This window comes from Lactuca virosa, chromosome 5 (assembly GCF_052849685.1).
Source record: "Lactuca virosa cultivar CGN04683 chromosome 5, Lactuca_virosa_CGN04683_v6, whole genome shotgun sequence".
Taxonomy (NCBI): Eukaryota; Viridiplantae; Streptophyta; class Magnoliopsida; order Asterales; family Asteraceae; genus Lactuca; species Lactuca virosa.
This window is the reverse complement of record NC_136430.1, coordinates 332870874-332894711: the sequence shown is the minus strand read 5'-3', so window position 1 is coordinate 332894711 and position 23838 is coordinate 332870874. Positions and strand designations below refer to the sequence as shown.

Below are 23838 nucleotides of genomic sequence, written 5' to 3'. Positions count from 1 at the left end.
TTCAGATTATTTTGTATGTTGGTTGATCTTGATTGTGGTTACTAATCTATGTGTGGAATTATTAATTATATCTTCCAAAATGATAATACTTTATTGTTGAAGGGCTAAAGTTATCAATCGGTAAAAACTTGACTAAATGTTCCACGTGGGGATCACATTTATATTGAGAGTTGCTTTCTTTTCTTTGGCATTAAGCAAGGGCCACGCAAAGATTGGCTTTTTTTTTTTAATCCTAATCACCCAATCATCGTTAAGAGCTTATTATAATCTTCCATTGTTCGTAGCTTTACACGTAAATCTTTGGTGGTGTCATTGGCAAAAGGTCTTTTTGACACTCTTAGACCGGAGGGTATGGGAGGGAAGTTTCCCTCATTTTTTGTGGGCCATATCCCCATTTCCTTTATATTTCTTTCCCTCACCTAAAACCCAAGGAATGGGTGGGAAGCCCTTCCCTCATTTTTTTTTTAAATAAGTTTTTCTTATGATTTATAATTTTTAAATTAATACTAAACATAAAATTTAATTAAAAATAAAAAGCATTTCATTAATTAAAATAAAACTTACATTAAACCTAAAATTTAAAAAACTAGAAAAAAAAAATAAAAAAAAAACACAAACTAAAAATCAAACAAACCAACAACGACTTACGGAAAATATTTTTTCATAATTTTTTCCCTCTTCTTCATCACGAGATCGAGAGCCGGTCCCGAGAGATGATCGATGTTTTCCATCACAAACTTTATATCCTCCATTTCTTGTCCCTCCGCCCGCTCTTTTTTCTTTGTTTCTTCTTTTTCTTTGTCGAAAGTCAAACGTTCGGAGAAATTAAGATTATATCGATCAAACGACGATGTTATTTTCCGCATTTCGTCAATGTCCACTTTGAAATCAGATGCACCCGAAGAAGTCCCTTTTCCCTTTCTCTTCGCTTTGTCCCTACCCATTGGGCGGACAATTTCTTCTAGCTCGAGTTCGTCATCCTGATTTAAATCTAGACCGACCCGAGCATCAGAGGAGGTTGTGTAACCACTAGAGCCCGTTTTCGTTCGCTTTGATTGTTGGACTCCAAAAATAAAATATTGCTCGTATTTTTTCCACCTAGGACATCGAACCAATAATTTCCAATAATCGTGCCACTTGAATGGTTTTCCGACTTCTTCAAGGTAAAACTGCAAAGCTTCTTGAAGTATTTGTTCGTCCCCTTGGCCGCTTTTCCGTTGGGTTTTTAGGTTGTTGTACAACCCGTTTATTTTTTAAACCCCCTTGCTATTTCTCGAAACTTCGAATTCAGTTGTTGTTTTGTACGGTAGTCGTCACCTTTTTCTAGCTCCTCTCGAAACCGTTCTAAAATGTGAAACCAAAAATGGTCTCCTGGTTGTGCGTTTCCTTGAATCGAATCTTTAGAAATGTCAGCTCAAGATTTGACCAAAACTAGCTCTTCGTGTGGAAGCCATGCAGTCGGCTTTTGTCTTCCCGGTTGTACGACACCCTCGCGCGCTTGTTTTTTCCCTTTACGTCTTTGTGGGGGTGGTGTGAGTTGAGTTTCGGGAACCATCTCTTCTTCTTCCGAGTCATCCAACTCGTCGACAAGTTGGCGTTGTTGGTGGGTTTGGGTTTGAGTTTGAGTTTGGGTTTGAGGTTGAGGTTGATTTGGCGATTGTTGATCCAGAAACACAACAAAGTTTGAAAACATTTGCGGCGAACATTTGGAACTTGCATCGGGTAATATTGTCCAACATTTTGGTATTGAAATTGTAGTGGGGATTGAATGCGAGCATCAATTTGGGGGCGATAAACTACTTGTGGTGATGAATCGATAGCAAAAATGTTTCGATAAGGGATGTTTATACTCGAACCATGGTTTTTTTTCCTTCGATCGGAAGGTGGGGTTTGATTGTCGGGATTCATTTTTTTTTTGAGAAGAAAGTGGAGAGAGTAGAGGATTTGTGTGAATTTTGTTTGATGGTAAATAGTTGTGTATTTATAGATGTGTAAAAAGGTTAAAATAAAAAAATAAAAAAAAATGGATTTAAATCCATTTAGCTGTTGCAGCCCAAAAAAAATAATAATAAATTATTTCCTTTTTTTGTACCGTTGAATAACGGTTGAATTTCAAAAAAAAAAAAAAAAAAAACCCAATCACAGCAGGAGAGAGAACGCGGGAGAGGTTTCTCTCACCCATTCCCGCACCACCCTTCCCCGCACCGACGGTGCGGTGTTCCGCCGGGCGGGAACCTCCCCGCGACCCTTCCCTGCTCCCACTCCGTCCGGCCTTATTTGAAGAAAAGACTTATTGTTTTTCATAAGACAAAAGACATAAAAAAATCTTTTTGACATCGTTTTTCGAAAAAAAAAAAACTACTCGTTTGGGAAGATATGTTCCAAAATTCTAACCCTTCCCTAACATGGTATTTCTGATTTTGAACTAATATTATTGTAAAATGTTTGGATCCATTGGGTATATTTCACCCAAGTTTACAACAATTGGTATCAGAACTTCTAGATTTTAGTATTAGTTTATTGGGATTGTTTTATCAAGTGATTAATCATGTCTACGATGAAGCATGATGAAGCATGATTTTCCCTGGTTGGATCGACACATTAGGTTTCCTTTATGGAAAGTAAAGATGATAGATGTACTGATATAATGGATTTACACAATTCATTTTTGGGTTTTGAGAAAATGAAGGCTAAATGGTCTTAAGAGGAGAAGGAGATGAAAGATTTTAAGGCTTTATGCCAGATTGGTTTGCACTTGTCAAATGATGTCTTACAAGATGTATTGAAACTTGTGGCTTCCTTATGGCTAAAGTAGATAATTTTGAGAAGTTTGACAAGTTTCCACTTTTCAAACTTCAGTGACTTCCTTATAGCTACAATTTGAGCAATTATTGATGGATAAAAACTTACCAAACAACTTGCATTTGAAGCAACGATTGTTAAATCTCAAAATGAGTGAAAGGAGCTCTTTAGTTGAACATATATCCACATTCAAAGAGTTAGTTGATTACTTGAAGAATATGGACGTTGGATATGGAGATAAAGACTTGACATGTTCTTACCGTCATTATTTCACGAATCTTAGTCATTTTTATGATATTATATATTATAGTCGTGACAGTCTAGTTTTAGATGATGTTTTGACAACTTTTAGATTCAAAAAGAGAAATGAAACATATTACAGGTGGTGGTTCAAGTGTTGTGAAAGTTGGATGTTTAAATGCTAGAGTAAGAATGATAGACAAATGTAAATACTCAGGTTGTAAAAAACACTCAATGTTAGTTTGTCGATGGACTAAGGTTAAAAAATTAATCGGTTATGCGGACATTAATCAAGAGATTAAGCGAAGACCTTAAGTTGATATTTCGTTGAGTTTTAAAAAATTAAATATGATTAATATCATAACAAAGTTCGTAGATATCACTAATATCATAACAAAAAATGTTAATATGATTATTACAACCCTAATTATTCATCAAATAATTTATTTGGCGATAAAACTTCTTCCAAGTGTTAAAATGTTATTGTTTGCTTGTGCGTCGCTTATTTTTCTAGACATGAATTAATCGCTAGGTGTCTTCTAGTCGGCCGGGTAGCGCCTAAGGATTAATCGGAGATTAATCGTAACTTAGTCAGGATTTTTACAACACCGATAAATACTAGAGTAAGAATGATAGACAAAAAGAGAAATGAAACAATTGTCGGATGGGAGCTATGGACATAACTTTTGGTAATGGAAATGATATATATGATTTTTCATACTTTTAATAATGTATCATTGGAGTTTGAGTTTTGAAGCGCCAATAAAAAATTGTAACCGCTCCTCGGATAGTAGTTGATCATCCGGTCTAACCTCATTCAACATCAGTCAATGAAGATGTGACACCCGATTCCTAATATGTTTCTATTTTGATTAAGTCTTTGATTTTATATATGAAACTTGATTTGGGACTGGATAACGGTGAGCCTGCCATGTGGAAAGGCGTGACACACTTCATTTAGGGCGTGACCCGCCTTAGTTGGCAAGTAAAGACACTAAACCCTAGAGATTTCCTCAGAAACACCCCCCTTTGCAAACCCTAGCCTCCTTTTTGTGTTCTTGAGTTGATTTCATCATTTTTTGTGAAACTTGAAGGTTAAGGAAGTTCTCTTTGGTGCAAGGAAGGTTGATTCCAGACTAGATCCAACAAATTTACCATATTTCTGGACCATTATGAGTATAAAGTTCTAGTCTTGACCTCTACTTCTTTAGATTTATTGTTTAGTTGGTGTTTTGATCCATTTTTGTCCCATTTCATAATGTTCTTGGAGTTTGAAGAACTCCACAACCATTTGAACATTTTGGATTGCTTTCTGGACCTTTAGAAGGTGGAAAAATGGAAGTTCATGCATTTCCATTAAGCCATGCGTGGGATTTTTGTCATTAAGGTCCCATTATGAGTTAAGGTTTGAGATTTGAGAAGTTTGGACCATAGATCTGGATAAAGTTGGAAACTTTATCCATTAAGATCCTTTGGAGTTTCAGATATGGAGGATTCAACATTTGGCTGGAAGGATTAAGGACTTAATAGAAAAAGAGTTTGTTAAGCCATAAAGCGCAACACACTTCTGGAGGCCGCACCATGATCTTGGAAGAACCCAGACTAGTTTGTCGTTTTTTGGGGCGTGGAGCGCTCAGTTAAGGTTACAGTACGCCTGCAGTCAACCGTTGAATTTTTGACCAATTTGACTTTTGGTCAAACTTGGAAGGATTGGAGCTGTAGACTAAGGCTAGACCTCTGATATGTGTAGGTGATTCTCATAATTGATACTTGAGTATTCGCGTGAGTGTATCTTCAGCTTTTTTTATGAGTTTTCTCATTATATCGTGTGTGACATTGTATGTACAATGTGGTAGGTTGGATGGGTACTGTTAGGGTATGTTTGTGTGTTTAGGTTGGTTACTTTATCTGTTTGGTATGTGTTGGAACCTAGGGAAGTTGGTTGTAAGCCTTCAAACCCATCCGGAGAATGTTAGTACCTTAGGGAAGATGGATGCAAGCCTTCAGGACCCACTAGAAGAACGGTTGGAACTTCAACATGTCTTTGGAATAATTACTTTGTACTTATAGACCCACTGAAGTGTTGACTATGAGCTTTGTTTGTATGCGTTATTTATGTAATGTGATATATGATACTTTTGGAAACCCACTAAGCTTTATGGTAGTTGCAGATTAAATATTTTACAGGTAGTTCTGCTGATCTTGGGAACGACCCAATTTAATTGTACGACATATGCATCATTGTTATTTTACATTTTAGACTTCTACTGTTTTCGATGATTCTGATACATTGGATTCTATGTTTATGGAAAATGGATGTTTTACTTATGTTTAAAAAAGAAAAGTTTGGTTTGAAATTTGGGACGTTACAGAAGAAGCAATGAGTCCCCCTTGATAGGAGGTACACACACCCACTGTTCGAACGCTATGCTACAGAACAACTGAATCCTTTTATCGGTTAAACGGACTATGATAGCTTTTACCTTACCGACGTTGGTCTTAGTATTCATTGACATGTGATACAACTACGACGCATGCTACATTAGCTGATAATTGCTACACACGAACAACCAAATCAAAATATTGAAAATTTCTAAGTTAATTTAACTATAACTTTTTTAAAAGAATACTGAAAATTTTGCATGTAACTGTATAAAATATTGAAAACAGAGATTTTCACAAATGAACATTTGCTAAAATGTATAGTTACATGCTAAAATATCCTACAAAATGCTATAGTTTCTAATTTTCGTGCTAAAAATAATAATAATAAAAAAACATAGGTAGAGATAAAAAATTAACCGATTGGTGAAGATCCTTGTCATTTATAATCATTTTTTTAGAGAGAATTTCATAGTATTTTGTGAAAATGTAATGTAAGAATGAGAAAAATGATTTTTTATTGGTTTTTATACTCTTCCATTGGATCAGGCCTTGACCAAAAGATTTTTGCAACCAGCCCATAGTTTTTTCGCAGTCAATATGTCTAACACGATTGGTTTGACCATCATAATAATAATCATAATCATAATTTCATTGATGATTTTTTTTTTTTTGCAGATGATTATTTGTTAAAAATTATGGCTTTTTAGACCATTTTTAATTTTTATAGCTATATGATTGTAAGAAGTTTTAAAAAATAATTATTATAGTCGATATATCTATTTAGAATTTTATAGTGTATATATATATACTCGTTTCACAAGTATAAACCAAATTTTGGCCGAGCTAAACATGACTACGCGTCATTACGTCAAGTATGCTATCCGTGGTCCGGGTCTCCGGGATTCCGAAATTATTGTGTGTATTATTTTTATTTTTATTTTTTCTGAAAAATAAATGTTATCTGCTTGATAGGAGGAAAGTCGTTTGTCTATCTGTTGGGAAATCAGCAGAATCACTTGTATCCGTGTAAACCCTAATTTTGGCGCTTCAAAACCCTATCAATCATAGTCGAGACGTAAATCAAGATGGAAGAAGACGGTATAGGTATGGTACTTGCTCGAGCTTCGGAGCTGCGGTCCAAGATCACCAACTGCATTCACAATGCATCATCTGTTGATGCCACAACACTAGAGGGAGGAACAGAGTATAAAGAAGAAGCAGATGATGAAGAAGAAGAAGCCGAGAGCCTTTTGAACATTCGCGATTCCCTCGAGGTCCTTGAGGCTCAACTTTCTTCTTTGCAGGTGTGTTTGTGCTCTTTCGATTGAATTTTTACGGGGATTTATAGAAACCCTAATTCTGGACTCCTCCACGAGCTTTGTTTTGATTTGTGACTTGAAACCTTGTAATTATTATGGGTTTCGTTACAAATTTGGGGTTGATTCAATTCTATTGGTAGTTCTTGTCATGACTCATGAAGTTAATGCAGATATCGCCAATGAACGCTAAGCTGTACATTCCAAAAGACCCTGTTTTGTTTTTTCGTACATCAAATCAATAAACGTAGTAATTCTGTAGATATATCAGAGTTGTTCCAAACAGACTCCATGTTTCTTACCAAATGTTCTCACTTTCCTCTAATTTCAGTCATTACAACAGCAGCAATGGTATGAAAAGGAAACATCTCTCGCTGAGATCGATTACAGTCGCAAAAAGCTGCTACAGAAGCTAAAAGCATACAAAGGGGAGGACTTAGATGTCATACGTGAAGCCACTGCTTTTGCTAGCTCAACAGTAGAGAAAGAAAACAACGATCTTCTTCTTCCTCCATACCCAACTCGCCCTTCTCCCTCCCTTGACCCTGACACCGGTTACCTATCACACTTCTCTTTAACACCCAAAATACACACAAATGGCCCTCTAAATGGTCAACCAAAGGGAAGTTTCCATCAATCAGAGCCCAGAACCTCGTTACAGGGGTTGAGACAAATTATTGTTGCAGCTGCAAAAAGGGTATTTCCAATTGTTGGTTTTATAGCTGCTCTGCATTTGTCTGGTTTTGAATTCGGTAGAAGAGGGAGTCTACCCAAGGTTTTGGGCATGTCTCAAGAACAAAGGAATCAAGAAAAAGGAGAAATGATGGTTGAATGTCCACCTGGGAAGGTTTTGGTTGTTGAAAATGGTGAAAGTCGATGCCTTGTGAAAGAAAGAGTGGAAATTCCTTTCAAATCTGTTGTCACATTACCTGATGTAAATTACGGGTGTGGGTAAATGATTGTTTTTTCATTCCATTGTTTGTATATCCAGTTTTTTATGGAAACCATGTTAGTAAATCTGCTTTTAGGATCAAGAATGCTGAGTTCTTCTCTTCCCAAGATAATCTTCTGTATACATGCATATATTTGTACAATTTTATGTCACATTTTTAGTTCTTAACTAAAAACCTTAAAAACATAAACTAGTTTATACACTATTCTGACATTAAAGCACCAACAACACCAGCGATTAAAGTAGTCGGATCACCAAGAACAGCTGATATCACAAATTGCAAAGCTAAACCAGCTATCTTACAACATTTCTTCATTCTCCCTTTACTTTTTTTATGATAATTCTTCATAAGTGTCCCCTTCAAACTAGGAATTTTTATCTCCACATTCCAATTTTGCCCATACATGCCACCACCATAATTACCATAAACCTCACCATAACATATCTCATGCCAACTCTCCATCAACATCTCCTTTGCACACGCCACATGCAAGTTATACTTCTTGCATACCGACCTATAGCTCCAGCTCCGCCCTCTGCCGCCACACCGGTGGCAGGATGACCTCACTTTCCGGCACAAATAGAGTTTAACCTCACCATCATCCAAGATTGTTGGAAGCTTTGCACAACATGGGTGTAGGTCGAATCCGCACGCGTGGCAGTGGTAGAGGAACCCTAAGATGTCTTTTTCACAGGCGTTACAGTAGCGGGGTTGTGAGCCAGGTGGGGTGGGGAGGAATTGGAATGTGCATTTGGTGTAAAAAGGGTGGGAGATGGAAGGGGAAGGGAGAGCACAATGGATGTGTAAGTTGTGGTTACATGTGGTGCATGTATAGTTGGATCCTATTCCAGCTTCTTTGCAACCATTGCATTTGAAGGGGATTTGGGTGTAGTTGTGGTTGTGTTCATGTTCATGTTCATGGTGGTTGAAATTGGAAATGAAAATTTCATTGTATTTCATGGTGGATGGGTGGAAAGAAAATACAGATTTAGAATGTTGGATGATTTCTTTATAGATGAGAAATCTTGGATTTGTATGTGTTCCTTTAAAGGCATAACAACTAGTAGTCTTGATTGTTAAAGAAGATCAAGTAAGAGAATAACTTTTGATGAGAATTGATGGGTAAAACGGTAAAATGACCGAATGGGTATGATTGTTTGGATAAAATGTTGTGTACAAATAAATGGTGAATATGAATAAATGATTATTTTATCCTTTACGTTTAAAAAACAATTTTTACAATTAATATTTACAATATTCATTAAGTTAGATTTTTGGCTTAACCCATTGGGTCATTCTGTCTGAATCAAGTCAAAACAAACAACAATGTAATGTTTAATCCATTAAATAAAAAAGAAAAAGCCGTTAGCTTGTATTGTATTTGGGGTTGGCAAAGTGTGAAGCCAAATATTACTTTCATTTTCTTTAACTTGGAGATTTGTAGAATTAAGTTTGGAAAAGCATGCATGGGATGGGACATGCCATCTCATGGCTTCATCTTGAAGACTATAACTTCATATTCCACAACCTTAAAAGCTTGAGAATTAGGTTTAAACATGTGACATAGTTATATGGCGTTTAGATTTTTACTTATAGATTAATCACGTGTGGAGATTTTTGCACTTGTCCGTTAAATGGGTTTTTAGGAAACTCGAACTAGAAATAACATGTTGCAACTTATTTAAACTAAACCAAATAAGTTAGTGTGGATGATATTGATTTTCATTTGTTTGTTATTTGTTAACGTTAAAAGGGTATTTTAGGTGCTTTAAATATTAGAGGATCCAAATATTTATTGTTTATGTTAGGCATTTTTATGTCTAATATTCAGGGGCGGACCTGGGGGTGGTCCACGGTGGCACCGGCAACCCCTAACTTTTTCGGCCGCAGTGAAAATTTTTTCGAAATTTTTATTTTTTATACTACCGTGCAACCCTTAACTTTCCCGTGCAACCCCTACTGTAAAATCCTGCGTCCACGCCTGCTAATATTATGCAAATGAAGCCAACTCATTTGGTTTTGTTCGTTACTGTTTTGCAATTTAATATGAAATTTACATACAATTTAAAGCTACAGTATTTCAAATAATTATATTCAATATTTTTTTAAAATAAGTATTAGACATAAAAAATGTAATATAACAAATATTCGGTTCCACAAAATAAAAATGAAAATTGAGACAAATTAAAATGCTATTAAATGATGTAGATGATGAGCATTTGTTGATAGTTGGTACATACTATTTATTGTAAATACTTAAAAGACATTGGGTGTCTTATCGTCCTACAAGTGAGAATGATGCGAAAATGCGAATGCTCAAAATTCATGGGAAAAATCGTTGTTTTTTTTTAAGAATTTACTTTTTTTTAATTCTTATAAAAAAGTACCTTTTAATGTTGAAACATATAGGATTTGATTTCGGATCAACTCCAATTTGAGACGGGTCCAAGACCATTTGAAATTAGAAATATTAGATTTTGGGTCAATAATGTTGGTGACTTAGGTGTTTGTTTTTTTACAATCTGCGGAGAACATTTATATACAATGTACAGTAGAAGATGTGAATCAAACGTCTCCAATGTACAAGAAGAATATTGTTTTTTAACATTTGCAAGTTGCTAAAATAACTAAAATTTAAATAAACTGATTTTTTAAACTTAAAAGAGTTTTTCAATATTAAAATTTAAATAGTTTAAGTTTTATAAGACCGAAAGGTTCCATCAAATTCAAATTTCTTTCAATTTCAATTCATATAAGAGATTCAATAGGAATCATACAAACCTTTTGTCGTTAGTCAAAATTTTCTATAAAAAATTATCTTTTGAACTTAACACTTTTATGACTTTTTATAAGTAATTCTAGATCAAATTCTATGTAGTATTGTATAACACTTTCATTTTTCATAACCAATTTTCTATTTTATTTCTTTTATATGACATTATATTATGATTAATATATATGTCTAAATTATTTTGTATTTTAATGGCAATAGGATAATTATGTCATTTTTTAAATAATATGTTGTAATATATAAAAAAAAAAAGTAAAATGGTATAAATTGACGGATATGTTTGATATCTATTGTATTTCGTTGTAACTAAAATGAGGAAATATTACAAACAAAGACATTCAAACAAAAAATAGTAATGTTTGAAGAAGTTACAAAAAAACATTCGAAGAAGAAAAAAAGTGTTTTTAGGCTAGATAATGTATGAACATGTTAGAACACTCTAGTCCACATCTAGGCCACGAAGAGGATGCACATACATTTTTATGTTTGTTGTCTTCTAAAAAACAAACAATCTGTCAAACCTAATGTTTGTGCGTGGTCTGCACGACGCAAACAAAAGCAGCCAAGAAAATACTCAGACAAAAAACAAACATCACCTTAGTGTTATCAACATATGTTAGTGTAATTATAATTACTATCTATACATGTTGAGTTCAGTTTACTATTTTAGATTAGAGGTGTGTGGTGCACGCTAGGAATGATAAATGTGAATTCAAGAATATGGGGATCCGATGGCAGCGCACCTAGAGACTGGGTTCCAAGGGGCAACTCCCCTGGCGGGATCCAAGGGATAGAACCCCTGGTGGTGGTTCCGCCGACCGGTCAAAATAGGCTATGAAATCATGATGATGTAATAGTTGGTTATGTCTTATAACCACCATTGTAACCACCCATTTTGATGTTATTTTATGTATAACTACCTTCCTAATTGAATTTTTGGCACCAAGAAGGAAGTAACCAACTTCCAACCACCATCTTAATTCTATAAAAGAAAGATGGATGTTCCATGAAAATGGTTAACACTTTTGATACCCGAAATTGATTATGTGAATCTATCAGTCTCTCAAAACGCAAAACAACAAGATAATTTTATGTGTTTCAAATTTAGAAGTGGCCTAACTTCTAAATTGTCAATCTTGGAGTATCGATCCCAAATCAGATTTCATGATACCCCAAGCAATAGGTTCGAAATCACAAATTTTGGAAAGTGAATGCAATCACGATTCTAGAATTATCCAAGTTTATATTAATATTCTTAGACCCAAAATCTAACATTTAAAATCTGTTATTTGTGAAGAATATCAATGGCAGAATTTGTCAGGGACATGAGTTCCAAATTCGAGAAATTGGATAAGTTTGAGGGTAATTATTTTCGTTGTTAGTAAAAGAATTTGCATTTCCTTCTAACTACTCTGAAAGTTGTTCATGTTCTTAGCACTTCTGCACCAAAACCGATGGAAGATGAAACCATAGAACATACCAGAAGACGATTCAAGTGGGACAAGGATGATTACATCTTTCGTGGACACATCTTGAATGGTATGCTTGACTCTCTCTTTGATCTCTGTCAAAATCACGAATCTGCAAAAGATCTTTGGGATGCACTTGAATCCAAATACATGGCAGGGGATGCTTCTAGTAAGAAGTTCATTGTAAGTAATTTCAATAATTACAAAATGGTAGATTCAAGGCTTGTCATGGAACAATACAATGAAATCATGAGGATTTTGGGACAATTTGAACAACACAAGATGCAAATGGAGAAACTTGAGTGTTAGTGACAAATTTGTTGGAATATATGTCTAAGGTCATTAACTGTTTGGTAATATTTCTAATAATAACAAAGTCCTTTTGGGTTGGCCTCATAACACAATTAGCAATAAGGAAATGGAGAAAAATAATTTGTTAATTTATTAAGTAATTAATAAATTAATTGGAAATTATTTTGGAATTAATAAAATAGTTTTAATTAATTGAAAGGCTAGAATATTAATTAATTCTTAGAGATTAATTGGAATATTCCAGAAGCCTTCTGGAAAGAGGTGGGGACGGTTTTGATGTACTTGATAGGGATAAGGCAAGCTTTGAATAAGGTAATGATCATCCTTGTGTATTTGGAAGTCAAATCAATTTATCAAAAGATAGTTAGTTGTTGAAGTTGTGGAAGGCTTCAATAGACCCTAATTGGGTAAAAGCAATGAATGAAGAGATGGAAGCTCTTCTCAAAAATCAAAGCTGAGAAATTACTGATTTACCCCTCAGTCAAAACTAACTGGTTGTCTTCGTTGGGTATACAAAAGAAAATATAAGTCGAATGGGGAGGTAGAAAGATGTAAGTTTAGACCCATAGATAAGGGATATAATCTACATGAGGAATAGATTACAAGAAAACTTTCTCACCTGTTGGTAAAATGGTTACTGTTAGGACTATTATTGCTCGTGTTATTAATAATAACCGGGGGTTGTTTCAACTTGATATAAATAATATTTTTTTGTATAGAAACTTAGATGAAAGTGATGAATGATTACTTTTTTATTTATGAGATATAAATATTCTACCTTTGTTATGATGTTGGGTTATATTGATGATATGATACTTAGTGGTAATAGTATTGATGGAATAGCAAGAGCTAAAGATTTTTAAAATATCAATTTTTCATTAAAAATATGGGTAAGTTAAAGTTTTCTCTTAAAAATTGAAGTAATTGATGTTTATAGAGGGTTTGACTAACTCAAAGGAAGTACTATTAGTTTGGAATATGCGAGTGTAACCATGTTAAACCCCTACTTGATTCTAATGTTGTTGCTAAACACGAAGGAATCGATAACAAAGAGGATTTGTTACAAAACATAACAAAATTTCATAAATTGATTGGAAAATTAATTTATCTAACAATTACTAGACTTGATATCTCTTATGTTGTACAAGTTTTAAGTCAATTTATGCAAGATACACGTAAGTCACATCCTAATATGGCATTGTAGTTATTAAGGTTTTTAAAATGTATCATGTAAAAGGAATTAGTATTCTTAAAACGAACTCTATGGCTTTAAAAAGGACATGTTATGCAAATGGGTTGAATGTTTGACAACTAGAATGTTGGTTTTTATGTATATTTAGGAGGATCATTGATTTCATGGAAAAGTAAGAAACAATATATTGTTTCTCGCTCTTTCATAGAATCTTAATACTGCGATATCAGATCTATTTCACATGAAATTACTTGGTTCTAAAAACAATTGATCTTGATATAAAAATAACATTGGTTAATGTTTTTTGTAACAATGAATCTACAATAAAGTTTGGTTCGCACTGAACAAATGTTTCATTAAAAAAAACAAAACATTTTAAAGTGAATGTACATTTTATAAGAGGAAAGTATCAATAGAGGTATTAAAAATTATTACGATTGAATCCGAAGAGGAGATGCTGATATTTAAACCAAGTTTTGGGTACAATGCTAACATAACTTTCTTTGTGAAAAAATAGGATTAATTGATCCATTTCAAAAAGAATAATGTTTTTGTGTTTAGTTTCTGGGGGATGTTGAAATATCTATTATTTCATTTATCTACAAACTAAACCAAGGTACAATAATTGTTTTATAATTCTAACTTGATTTGCTTAGTGTAGGTAACTATAGGGGCTGAATCGGACAATTTGTTAATTAAGGATGAGGATTGAGAAAGGGACTGGAAGTGACAAGAGGGTGATTTTGCATGGAGTGCAGCTGGCATGAGAAGTTGTGAAAGGCATGTGGGTCGTCTCTACTCGATCCGACCCAAAACTGATCCGTCTATGACCCGGTATCAACCCGGTAGCATATAATGCTTAAACTCTGCGTGATCATATAAAGTCAAGTTTTTAACATTTTTTGTTGAGCAGGACTATACTTAAGATTCAAGCATCTCGAACAATAATGACAATGGATTGTAATAAACTTCTTAACGTTTGAGCCTTTTACATTCGCAGTTTACTACATTGTTAGTTTTCTTAACTTTTAATTTTACTGTATTAAGAATTAAATTCATTTTAGTTACATTCTAGTTAATCACTAGATTTTGTGTTATATGTATCTACTTATATTTGAGATTTTTTATGCATGCTTCAAGTTATAATTAAAAAAAAAAGAGTTGCAGTAGATCAAACTCATAAACACATCAAACCACCATCCTTACTCCTTCCACCCAGGGGGTTTTCCAACCCCATATGCATCCACCCCTTTGTAGCCATCATCCCCGTTTTTAAGAAGATACGAATCAAGGCTAAAGTTGATCCAGAGAATTCCTTAAGATGCCCACAAAGTATCACTATTTTCTAGACACATCTATCCCATGTATCAAGCTCTTCGACTTAATGATCCAAAGTTTGGATTTACTTTTTAGATTTTTTCTTTTGTTGATTCTGAAGGGAGTAGTGTCAAGTTTGTCACGGTCTATGAAGATGTCACATCAAATTTGTCACACTGCAACAAAAAATTGTCATTTATATAACTTGGGTTGCCACGCTTGACATGCTACTTTTTTTTCTATAATTAATTTATATTAAAAATAATCGATTTAACCAAATTATTTTAAGACAAAACTGCACAAATGGTCCCTATGGTTTGCTCAAAATTGTCACTTTGGTCCAAAAATGTTTGGACTAGCACCAGAGGTCCAAACTTTTCATTTTGTTGTGAGTTTGGTCCGATTTGCTTTGAACTTTTTTATAAAGACAATATTGCCCTTGCTTTTTTCATTTTTTCATTTTTTATTTATTTAAATATTTTTCTGATTAAAAATTTTTAAAAATTAAAAAAGCCAAATTTCTCTCTCTCTCTCTCTCTCTCTCTCTCTCTCTCTCTCTCTCTCTCTCTCTCTCTCTCTCTCTCTCTCTCTCTCCTTTTGAAGAAAATATCTCATTTGGGTATCTTTCCAATCTCGTTTTCATTTGGGTTTTTCTAAATCATAACTCAATGGAAATTATTTGTGAGTTTTTTTTTCAAGGGTAACTTAAGAATCAGATTCCTAAATTCGAATCAAAAACTAAAATCGTGTGTGTTTGTGTTTATGGAAATCAATTTAAGAGTGTGTGTGCGTGTTCTAAATTTCTGGAAATCGATTCTTGGTTGTTCATCCCTCATCTTTATCTGGAAATTGATTTTGTGTAATTAGATTTATGCTTCGATGGTTGTTTAGAGGAATAAAATAGATGAAAGAAAGTTGGATGACTAGATATGAAGAGGAGGAGGGGTTTCAGATCAACAGATCTGAAGAAGGTTTTCAGACTTCACTGGTGCAGATCCGTTCTTGTATGAGGAGGAGATCGGAGACATGAGCTCACGACTAAAGACTATAGTCGGAGAGATGAGGTAGAGAAGCGGATTTCGATTCAGGGTTTTTTCCTCCTTCGTTTCGTCTTCAGATCACTGTGTGTGTGTTCAGATGAAGAACCCACGAACTCGATCTGATTTCGTCTTCATGATTTCGTCTTCTGATTTCATTTTCTTATTTCTCCCTTATTCGATATGCCCTCTATTTCGTCTACTGATACCGTGGTACTGGAGGGTGTGGTTGCGGTGGGTTTTTCGGTGACAGTGAAAATCGAGCCACAGGTGGTGAAGATGAACTGAGAAGGGGGTGGTGCTGTAAATCGATCCTGACAGTGATGAAGAACACAAACAGATATGAAAACAAATGAAGACGAACATATCTGAAAACAGATGGAGAAGACTAACCCTAGATATGATTTCTCATTCTCTTTTCTCCATCTCCATTGAGAATTGATGTGTTCAACAATTTGTTCTAGGTGTTTTTTTGTTCTTGGTGTTTTTTCTGTTCGCCTGGACAATTTTCAGGAAGAAGAAGATGGGTATTTGGAGAGAGAGAGAGAGAGAGAGAGAGAGAGAGAGAGAGAGATTTATTTTTTATTTTTTTAAATCTGAAAATCAGAAAAAACAATTAAGAAAAAAAAATCATATTAACAGGAGCAAATCCGTCATTTTGAAAAAAATCAGAATAGATTGGAATAAACAAGCAACAAAATGAAAAATTTGGATCTCTGGTGTTAGTCCAAACTTTTTTGGACCAAAGTGGCAATTTTGAGCAAACCACAGGGACCATTTGTGCAGTTTTGTCTTATTTTAAAACTAAAATTTCATTAAACTTCAACGAAAATTACAAACAAACCCCCCAAAAAAACTTAGAATTTAAAAATAAAAACATAGAAAACAAAATTACCAAACTTACATATACCTAAAGGACATCTTCATCGGAAAATTAACCGTCTAAATCATCGACCGGTTTCGCGTTAAGATCGATGTGGTTGACGATCCAAATATGTTTTATCAAGTCTCTACGAAGAACATGATGTGTCGCAACATCATGAATTATTGCCCTCCTCACCAAGTACTCCTAGCTTCCAACCTCAAAAACTTGTGTCAGTGGAACGATCTCGTTTTGTTATACTCACATATTGCATTTCTTTCGTCTTCAAGAATCATATTATGCAATTTGATACAAGTATACATCACCTCACTCATTTTGTTCTCCTCCATATGAGGTGTAAGATATTTAAGAATATGTCAACATTTTTTCAGAGCACCAAACGCTCGTTCAACATCCTTTCTCGCCTTCTCTTGAGCTCTCTTAAACTTCTACCTTTTGCGATCATTTAAAAAGGACAATGACTTCACAAAACAAGCACGTTCCGGATATATCTCATCCACAAGATAATACCCGTTCCTATACGACATTCCACACACTTGAAAGGAACAATCTGGTGCAGTCTCGTTATAACGGAGACATGTTAAGAACATTAATGCCATCGAAGAAACCATCAGAACCAAAGAATGCATACTATATCCACAAATCTTGTGAGGCCACCGCTTCAAGTATGATAGTTGGATAACCATGATCGTCTCGAGTGTATTGGCCTTGATGGGCATTCAGACAATTGTCTCATTCCCAATAGAGGCAATTTAGGCTTCCTAACATTTCAGGGAAGCCGTGCAGATTTGAATGATGATCCTACAACCGTTGGACGTCACTAGAAGTAGGTTGGCGCAGATATCATGGACCATATAATCTCATGACATGCTTACAAAATTTGTGAAGGCTTTATCGTGCAGTACGTTCGGACATCCTATGATTCTCATCTAATGCATCAGAGGAAGTGGCATACACTAATTGACGAAGTGTGGCGGTGCATTTTTGTAAAGGAGTAAAACCAATTGTACCTCTATAGCATCTGAACGTCGTTGACGATACGCAAAAACAGAGGTTCATGCATACAGAACCATCGACGAAAGTAATATCCTTGAAACGTCACATTTTTGTTAAAGTAATCTTGCATGAACTGTTGACTAGCCACCACACGATGTGTATGTACATTCTTTTTCTCCAGCACGCATTATCTGTATTTTGTTGTCGTAGTTCTTCGATCTTCTGTTCAGCCTCATAAATGACCTTTATGGCCATTTCAAGCAACGCATCAAACATGCCCAATGAAGACGACATTTTTAAAGAAAATGTTTAAGAAGTAGAAGATGGTTTTGATGTGTTAAATGAATGAGAGTTAGGTTGTATTTATATGAATTTAAAACAAAAAAAAATAAAAAAAATAAACCATAAAGAGCCGTTGCCCCGTTGGTCCACTACACTCGGTCAAACTCGGTAGAATTCCACCGCATTGAATTGCCAAACCGAGCTCGGCTTGCCGAGGGGTGGGTCCGGTGAACACCGAGGTCGCCGAGACTCAAACCAAAGCCACATTGTCCGGTCTAAGTAGATTCACCAATGTTGGACCCTATCTTAAAGGTCAAAAAACACTTCACCCAATGTCATCATAATTTCTACTATATGTTATGAACTTAAATGGATATTTTGGTGCCACACCACATCGAAAACCAAAATAGTTCAACATCGGTATCAAAAAAAAATTCATCCAATGTCATCATAACTGCTATATTCTTCAATATACAATGTTGTAAAAAAATAAAAAAAAATAAACAATAAAATAAAAGAAATTACATTGCTATTTTTTGCATTTAGCCTGTTAAGACAAAAGATACCATTATCTTCTTTTTGCTGCTGCTGAACCATATGAAACAATTGGTTTCAAGGTATTTTTATCCCATTACAGCAATGTACTTTCATTTCTTTCTATTACAGCATTGCAGTTTCAAAAGAAAAATCTTTTCAAGGCATTGCACTTTTAAAAATCTACCAAATTACAATTTGTATTTAGATGACATTGCTATAACTGGTAGATTTTTCACTGTACAAAGCTGTAATAGGAAAAATTTAAAAACTATTCAAATTTTGCAAATGTGTTGTAGGTTCCTAGTACAAAATTTGACAAATCAGTTCTTCTGTCACTGAGATCCACCCTAGTAATCTCCATTTTAATTTGGCATGTTGCCAATTAGTGATCACAATATCTTGTGATTTACCTTCTTTATTGCCACCTACCTCCCTTGACTACTAATCATGATCGACATGTTAAATGATATTATTAGAACGAGAATCTAACTATTTTTTAAGAAAGCATTTTTTAGGTTTTATGTATTTGAATACAGTTTCAATAATTTTCAACCCGTTTAAACATAGGTAGCAGAATACCTGCCTGATAAGGTTGGCACTGCATTTGGCATCCATTGAATTGGCCAAAATTGCAACCCAAAAAGGCAAGAACAAAGTTGGGATGGAAAGAGAGTTGTTATTGATTGTCCAAAAGACATAAATACCCTCATCACCAATAGTACCGATGTCCAAGTATTTTGCTAATAATAATATGATTGATTATATTACACATGGCATTGATTAAAAACTAAGTTGAAGATTCATTCCCAAAACATCCATTATATCCCTACTAAACCACAACAAATACAAATCTTTATGCAGACAAAAAAAAACATGAATATGAAATTATGAATTATTACTATTATTCCAAGGTTTTAAGAAGGCGAAACAAACCTGCAGCTTCTCGGATCCTAGAAAACTCGATACAAAAGGCTTGAACCTCAATAAACAAATCTTGAACATTAATAATCTTGTTGCGGATCAAACTCTGCAGAAAAACACACACGAGCCTCACCAACCGGTTCTGCATGTACTTATCCTTAATATTCTCACACGAGGATATACAATTGGTTATGTACATGTGGACAAACTCAGTCGGCAGTTCAACCGCAGTGGTCAACCGGTTGACCACCTCCATGGAATGCAAACTCATATCCATATTCACCAGAACCGTAAAATACTCTGAAATTTCCGGCGAGTTCATCAGCTTAATCAGCACCTCCACCGCTATCAGAGGGTTGTTCTCCACCAGCTCCGGCAGCTTCCGTGGTGTTAGACCGCAGTGGTACACCAGTTTCGGGTCGGAGGATAACTCCAGTAAAACTTGTTCCTGCTGAGATGGAGCTAACGGGCCTTTTAGGGCTTTTAGGATTAGTTCACGGACGGCTGCACCACGGCTCGTGTCGGCACACATCCCAGTGTCCCAAAGCGGTTCGTGAGTCGACTCAGGGTTGACCCAGACGAGCTCACCGTCTAGCACCGGGAGACGAGGCGGTGTAGGGCGGGCCCAGTGAGGGTAGAGCGCTTCCAATGATAAAGTTTGGATTAGACCGGTTATGGTCTCTGGCGGCGGGAACTCCAACTCCGGCGAGCTGATGTCGGGATCCGGTATCGTGTTTTTTATAGCGGTGTTTTTGAGGAGGGAATTGAACGGTTTGGGATGGGGGTTTTCCGGCGGCGGCGGTGGCGGCTCCGGGAACCGGTGAGATGAAGGATCGAATTTGGTAATGAAATCCGCCGGAGATAGTTTCATCACTGGAGATGGAGAGGATAAGAGATGAAGGATGAATGCACGTTCCAAAGTATCGGTTTTTTCGTCATTTGCAGTGTTTGTGAGCAAAGAAAGGTAGGGATTGGTGGAGGATGATTTTAGGGGGGAATATGTGTGGTGAAGTAATGCAAATGCAACCAATCGTTCTGTGGATTTTAGGAATTTTGGGGTGTGGGTGTCATCCAAGAGCATGACAAGTGCTGATAAGATTTCATTATGCATTGATTTTGGGATTTTTGAAGAAAAATCGTTTATGATGTCTTCAAGGGCTCGTTTTTCACCATCTTTAAGTAAGGAATAAAGGATCGTTGTTGCCGCTTTCGTGATCATCTTCATCTATTATCTATTGATTAACAAAATAAACTACAAATTAGTCCACTTTATAAGCAAACTTCTGCATACAAATAGCAACATACTTTCACAGCCTTATAGCATTCTACTTTCGGTTTTTCTATCTATTACAACATTTTTTTCCTACTTTAAGAAATGAAAAATGATTTGAATATATTGAGATTAACAACCATGGACAAAAAGGTAACTATGCATCTAAATTAAACATCAATTCTATTAGATAAGTTAGATATTCTAATACAAACAGTAAGTAAAGCAAACAGTGGAGCAATGGAGGCAGGTAAAGAACTAAAGATGGATTAATTCTAATATGTCTTAAGCTAAGTAATAGATTGAACTTAAACGTTAGCTATTCAAAACAAGAAACATGAATGTTGTATGATATATAATTATAAATTTAGGAACAAGTATTACATGGCTTCTATTCATGTATTATACTATCCTATATATAACAAATCAAAACTTAACCTTACATCCTACGCCAATTCTAAAACTTTGACCTCTGCTCAAATTACTTCCACAAGCTTCTCAAGTCGATCAGATTGTTCCATCAATCACCAACGTCTTTCATATTAATCGACATGGAGAAATCGAGAAAGCAAACGGATCGCAAACTCAAAACAGAAGACAAACAGAAAGCAAACGCAAAATAGATGGAGAAATCGAGAAATCAGAAGCAATAACAGAAGATTGATGTCGAGAACTGCACCTGAACGAAGATAGATGTCGAGTTGGAGACTGGAACCTGAGACTGAGAGGGATCGAGATGTTGCTTGCAGACCAACTCACTTCAGCTTAATCGATTGCTCCATTGACATTTGACAGATCGAGATCGATATTCCTCACTTCACGAATTCACTGTGTTCGTCGATGAGGAGAATTGAGAAATCTGCGATGCGAGACATTTAGGGTTACCGGTTATTTTTGCTCCAATTAATAATAAATATTAAATAAAACAGAAAAATAGAAAAAACGGGTCGGTTTTAGGGTTGGGGCGGTTTTACACATAATGGGCCGATTTGGTTTTTCTACGGGTTTAAATATAACCCAACTCAGTAGGATGTGTATATATTATGATATATTATAATAGAAACTTATAACAATTCTTTCACTAACCTGCAATCAAAATATTTTTCTTGAAAAAGAAGAATCAGAAAGATATTCCAAGCAAAACATTGATGTTTGGAGAGTCACATTCAAGATTGAGTAACGTACACAAATTACATATAAAGATTAAATGAGAAACTGAATATAAAGAAAGAATAGAAATGTTTCATTTGTTTTGTTTGAAAGAAAAAAATCATATTACAATTACCATCGATGCGACATAATCCATTTCTTCAAATCATCATATTTGGATCGTGAATGCTTCAACTATATGAAAACTTTTGAATCACAATATCTTTTGGAAATGTGTATCTATTATTATTATTATTATTATATTCGTCTAAATAGTTGGTTTTCATAGATCATTTTAATCCCTTCAATTATTAAACATAAATATATTTAATTATAAATTTATAACATACATAGGTGCATATACATGTTAAACAAATCACATATATATATATATATATATATATATATATATATATATATTCATAAATGTCATATGTAATTCTTGTCGTAGTAATATGGATAAATTACTTTCATATGAAGAACATATCATGATAAGTCTAGCATAATTACATATCAAATGTTAAAAATTATGCTATCTTTTAAATATTGTCTTGTAAATATGTTGTGTAGGATAACCCAACAAAAAAATAATAGAAAATAAACATAATCAAAATAGAAAAACTACAATCAAATAAATAAGAGCATTGGGTGGTTGAATATATAAATAAAAATGGTACATAAACATACGTTTAAATCAAAAGAAAAAACTGACATTCGTCAACTTTGCTCAAACAAAAAAGCCTATATCCGTTTTCTAAATCTTCATTCTTCATTTAACACCATTCAACCATAGAAACTTGATGACAATTCTTCACTAACCTGCAATCAAAATATTTTTTTGAAAAAGAAGAATCAGAAAGATATTCCAAGCAAAACATTGATGTTTGGAGAGTCACTTTCAAGATTGATTAATACACACAAATCACATATAAAGATTAAATGAGAAACTGAATATAAAGAAAGAATATAAATGCTTCATTTGTTTTGGTTGAAAGAAAAAAACATATTACAATTACCATCGATGCGACATAATCAATTTCTTCAAATCATCATATTTGGATCATGAATGCTTCAACTATATGAAAACTTTTGAATCACAATATCTTTTGGAAATGTGTATCCATTATTATTGTTGTTATTATTATTATTATTATTATTATTATTATATTCTTCTAAATAGTTGGTTTTGATGGATCATTTTAATCCCTTCAATTATTAAACATAAAGATATTTAATTATAAATTTATAACATACATAGGTGCATATACATTTTAAACAAATCACATATAATATATATATTTTCGTAAATGTCATATGTAATTCTTGTCATAGTAATATGGATAAATTACTTTCATATGAAGAACATATCATGATAAGTCTATCATGATTACATATCAAATGTTAAAAATTATGTTATCTTTTAAATATTGTCTTGTAAATATGTTGTGTATGATAACCCAACAAAAAAATAATAGAAAATAAACATATCAAAATAGAAAAACTACAATCAAATAAATAAGAGCATTGTGTGGTTGAATATATAAATAAAAATGTTACATAAACACACGTTTAAATCAAAAGAAAAAACTAACATTCGTCAACTTTGCTCAAACAAAAAAGCCTATATCCGTTTTCTGAATCTTCATTCTTCATTTAACACCATTCAACCATAGAAACTTGATGACAATTCTTCACTAACCTGCAATCAAAATATTTTTTCTTGAAAAAGAAGAATCAGAAAAATATTTCAAGCAAAACATTGATGTTTGGAGAGTCACATTCAAGATTGAGTAATACACACAAATCACATATAAATATTAAATGAGAAACTGAATATAAAGAAAGAATATAAATGCTTCATTTGTTTTGGTTGAAAGAAAAAATCATATTACAATTACCATCGATGCGACATAATCCATTTCTTCAAATCATCATATTTGAATCGTGAATGTTTCAACTATATGAAAACTTTTGAATCACAATATC

The 23838-nt window shown here is 34.2% G+C and overlaps 3 protein-coding genes across 3 annotated transcripts; 1 reads left to right on the top strand and 2 right to left on the bottom strand.

Annotated features, from left to right (window-relative positions):
• The first annotated feature begins 6285 nt into the window (after positions 1-6285).
• On the top strand, positions 6286-7780 carry PDV2 (plastid division2). The gene is made up of 2 exons (XM_079052744.1): positions 6286-6731; positions 7075-7780. Exons 1-2 carry the CDS (start codon positions 6513-6515, stop codon positions 7696-7698), a joined length of 843 nt encoding a protein of 280 aa, XP_078908870.1. The 5' UTR covers positions 6286-6512; the 3' UTR covers positions 7699-7780.
• A 15-nt stretch (positions 7781-7795) lies between these two features.
• Positions 7796-8690, bottom strand: LOC145116400 (uncharacterized). The gene has a single exon (XM_079052745.1). It carries the CDS (start codon positions 8654-8656, stop codon positions 7898-7900), a length of 759 nt encoding a protein of 252 aa, XP_078908871.1. The 5' UTR covers positions 8657-8690; the 3' UTR covers positions 7796-7897.
• A 10577-nt stretch (positions 8691-19267) lies between these two features.
• LOC145115597 (uncharacterized) lies at positions 19268-21590 on the bottom strand. Its single transcript, XM_079051917.1, has 2 exons — positions 21383-21590; positions 19268-20665 (listed from the first exon to the last, which is right to left on the bottom strand). The coding sequence occupies exon 2, from the start codon at positions 20656-20658 to the stop codon at positions 19414-19416; it is 1245 nt and encodes a 414-aa protein (XP_078908043.1). The 5' UTR covers positions 20659-20665; positions 21383-21590; the 3' UTR covers positions 19268-19413.
• Positions 21591-23838: the final 2248 nt, after the last annotated feature.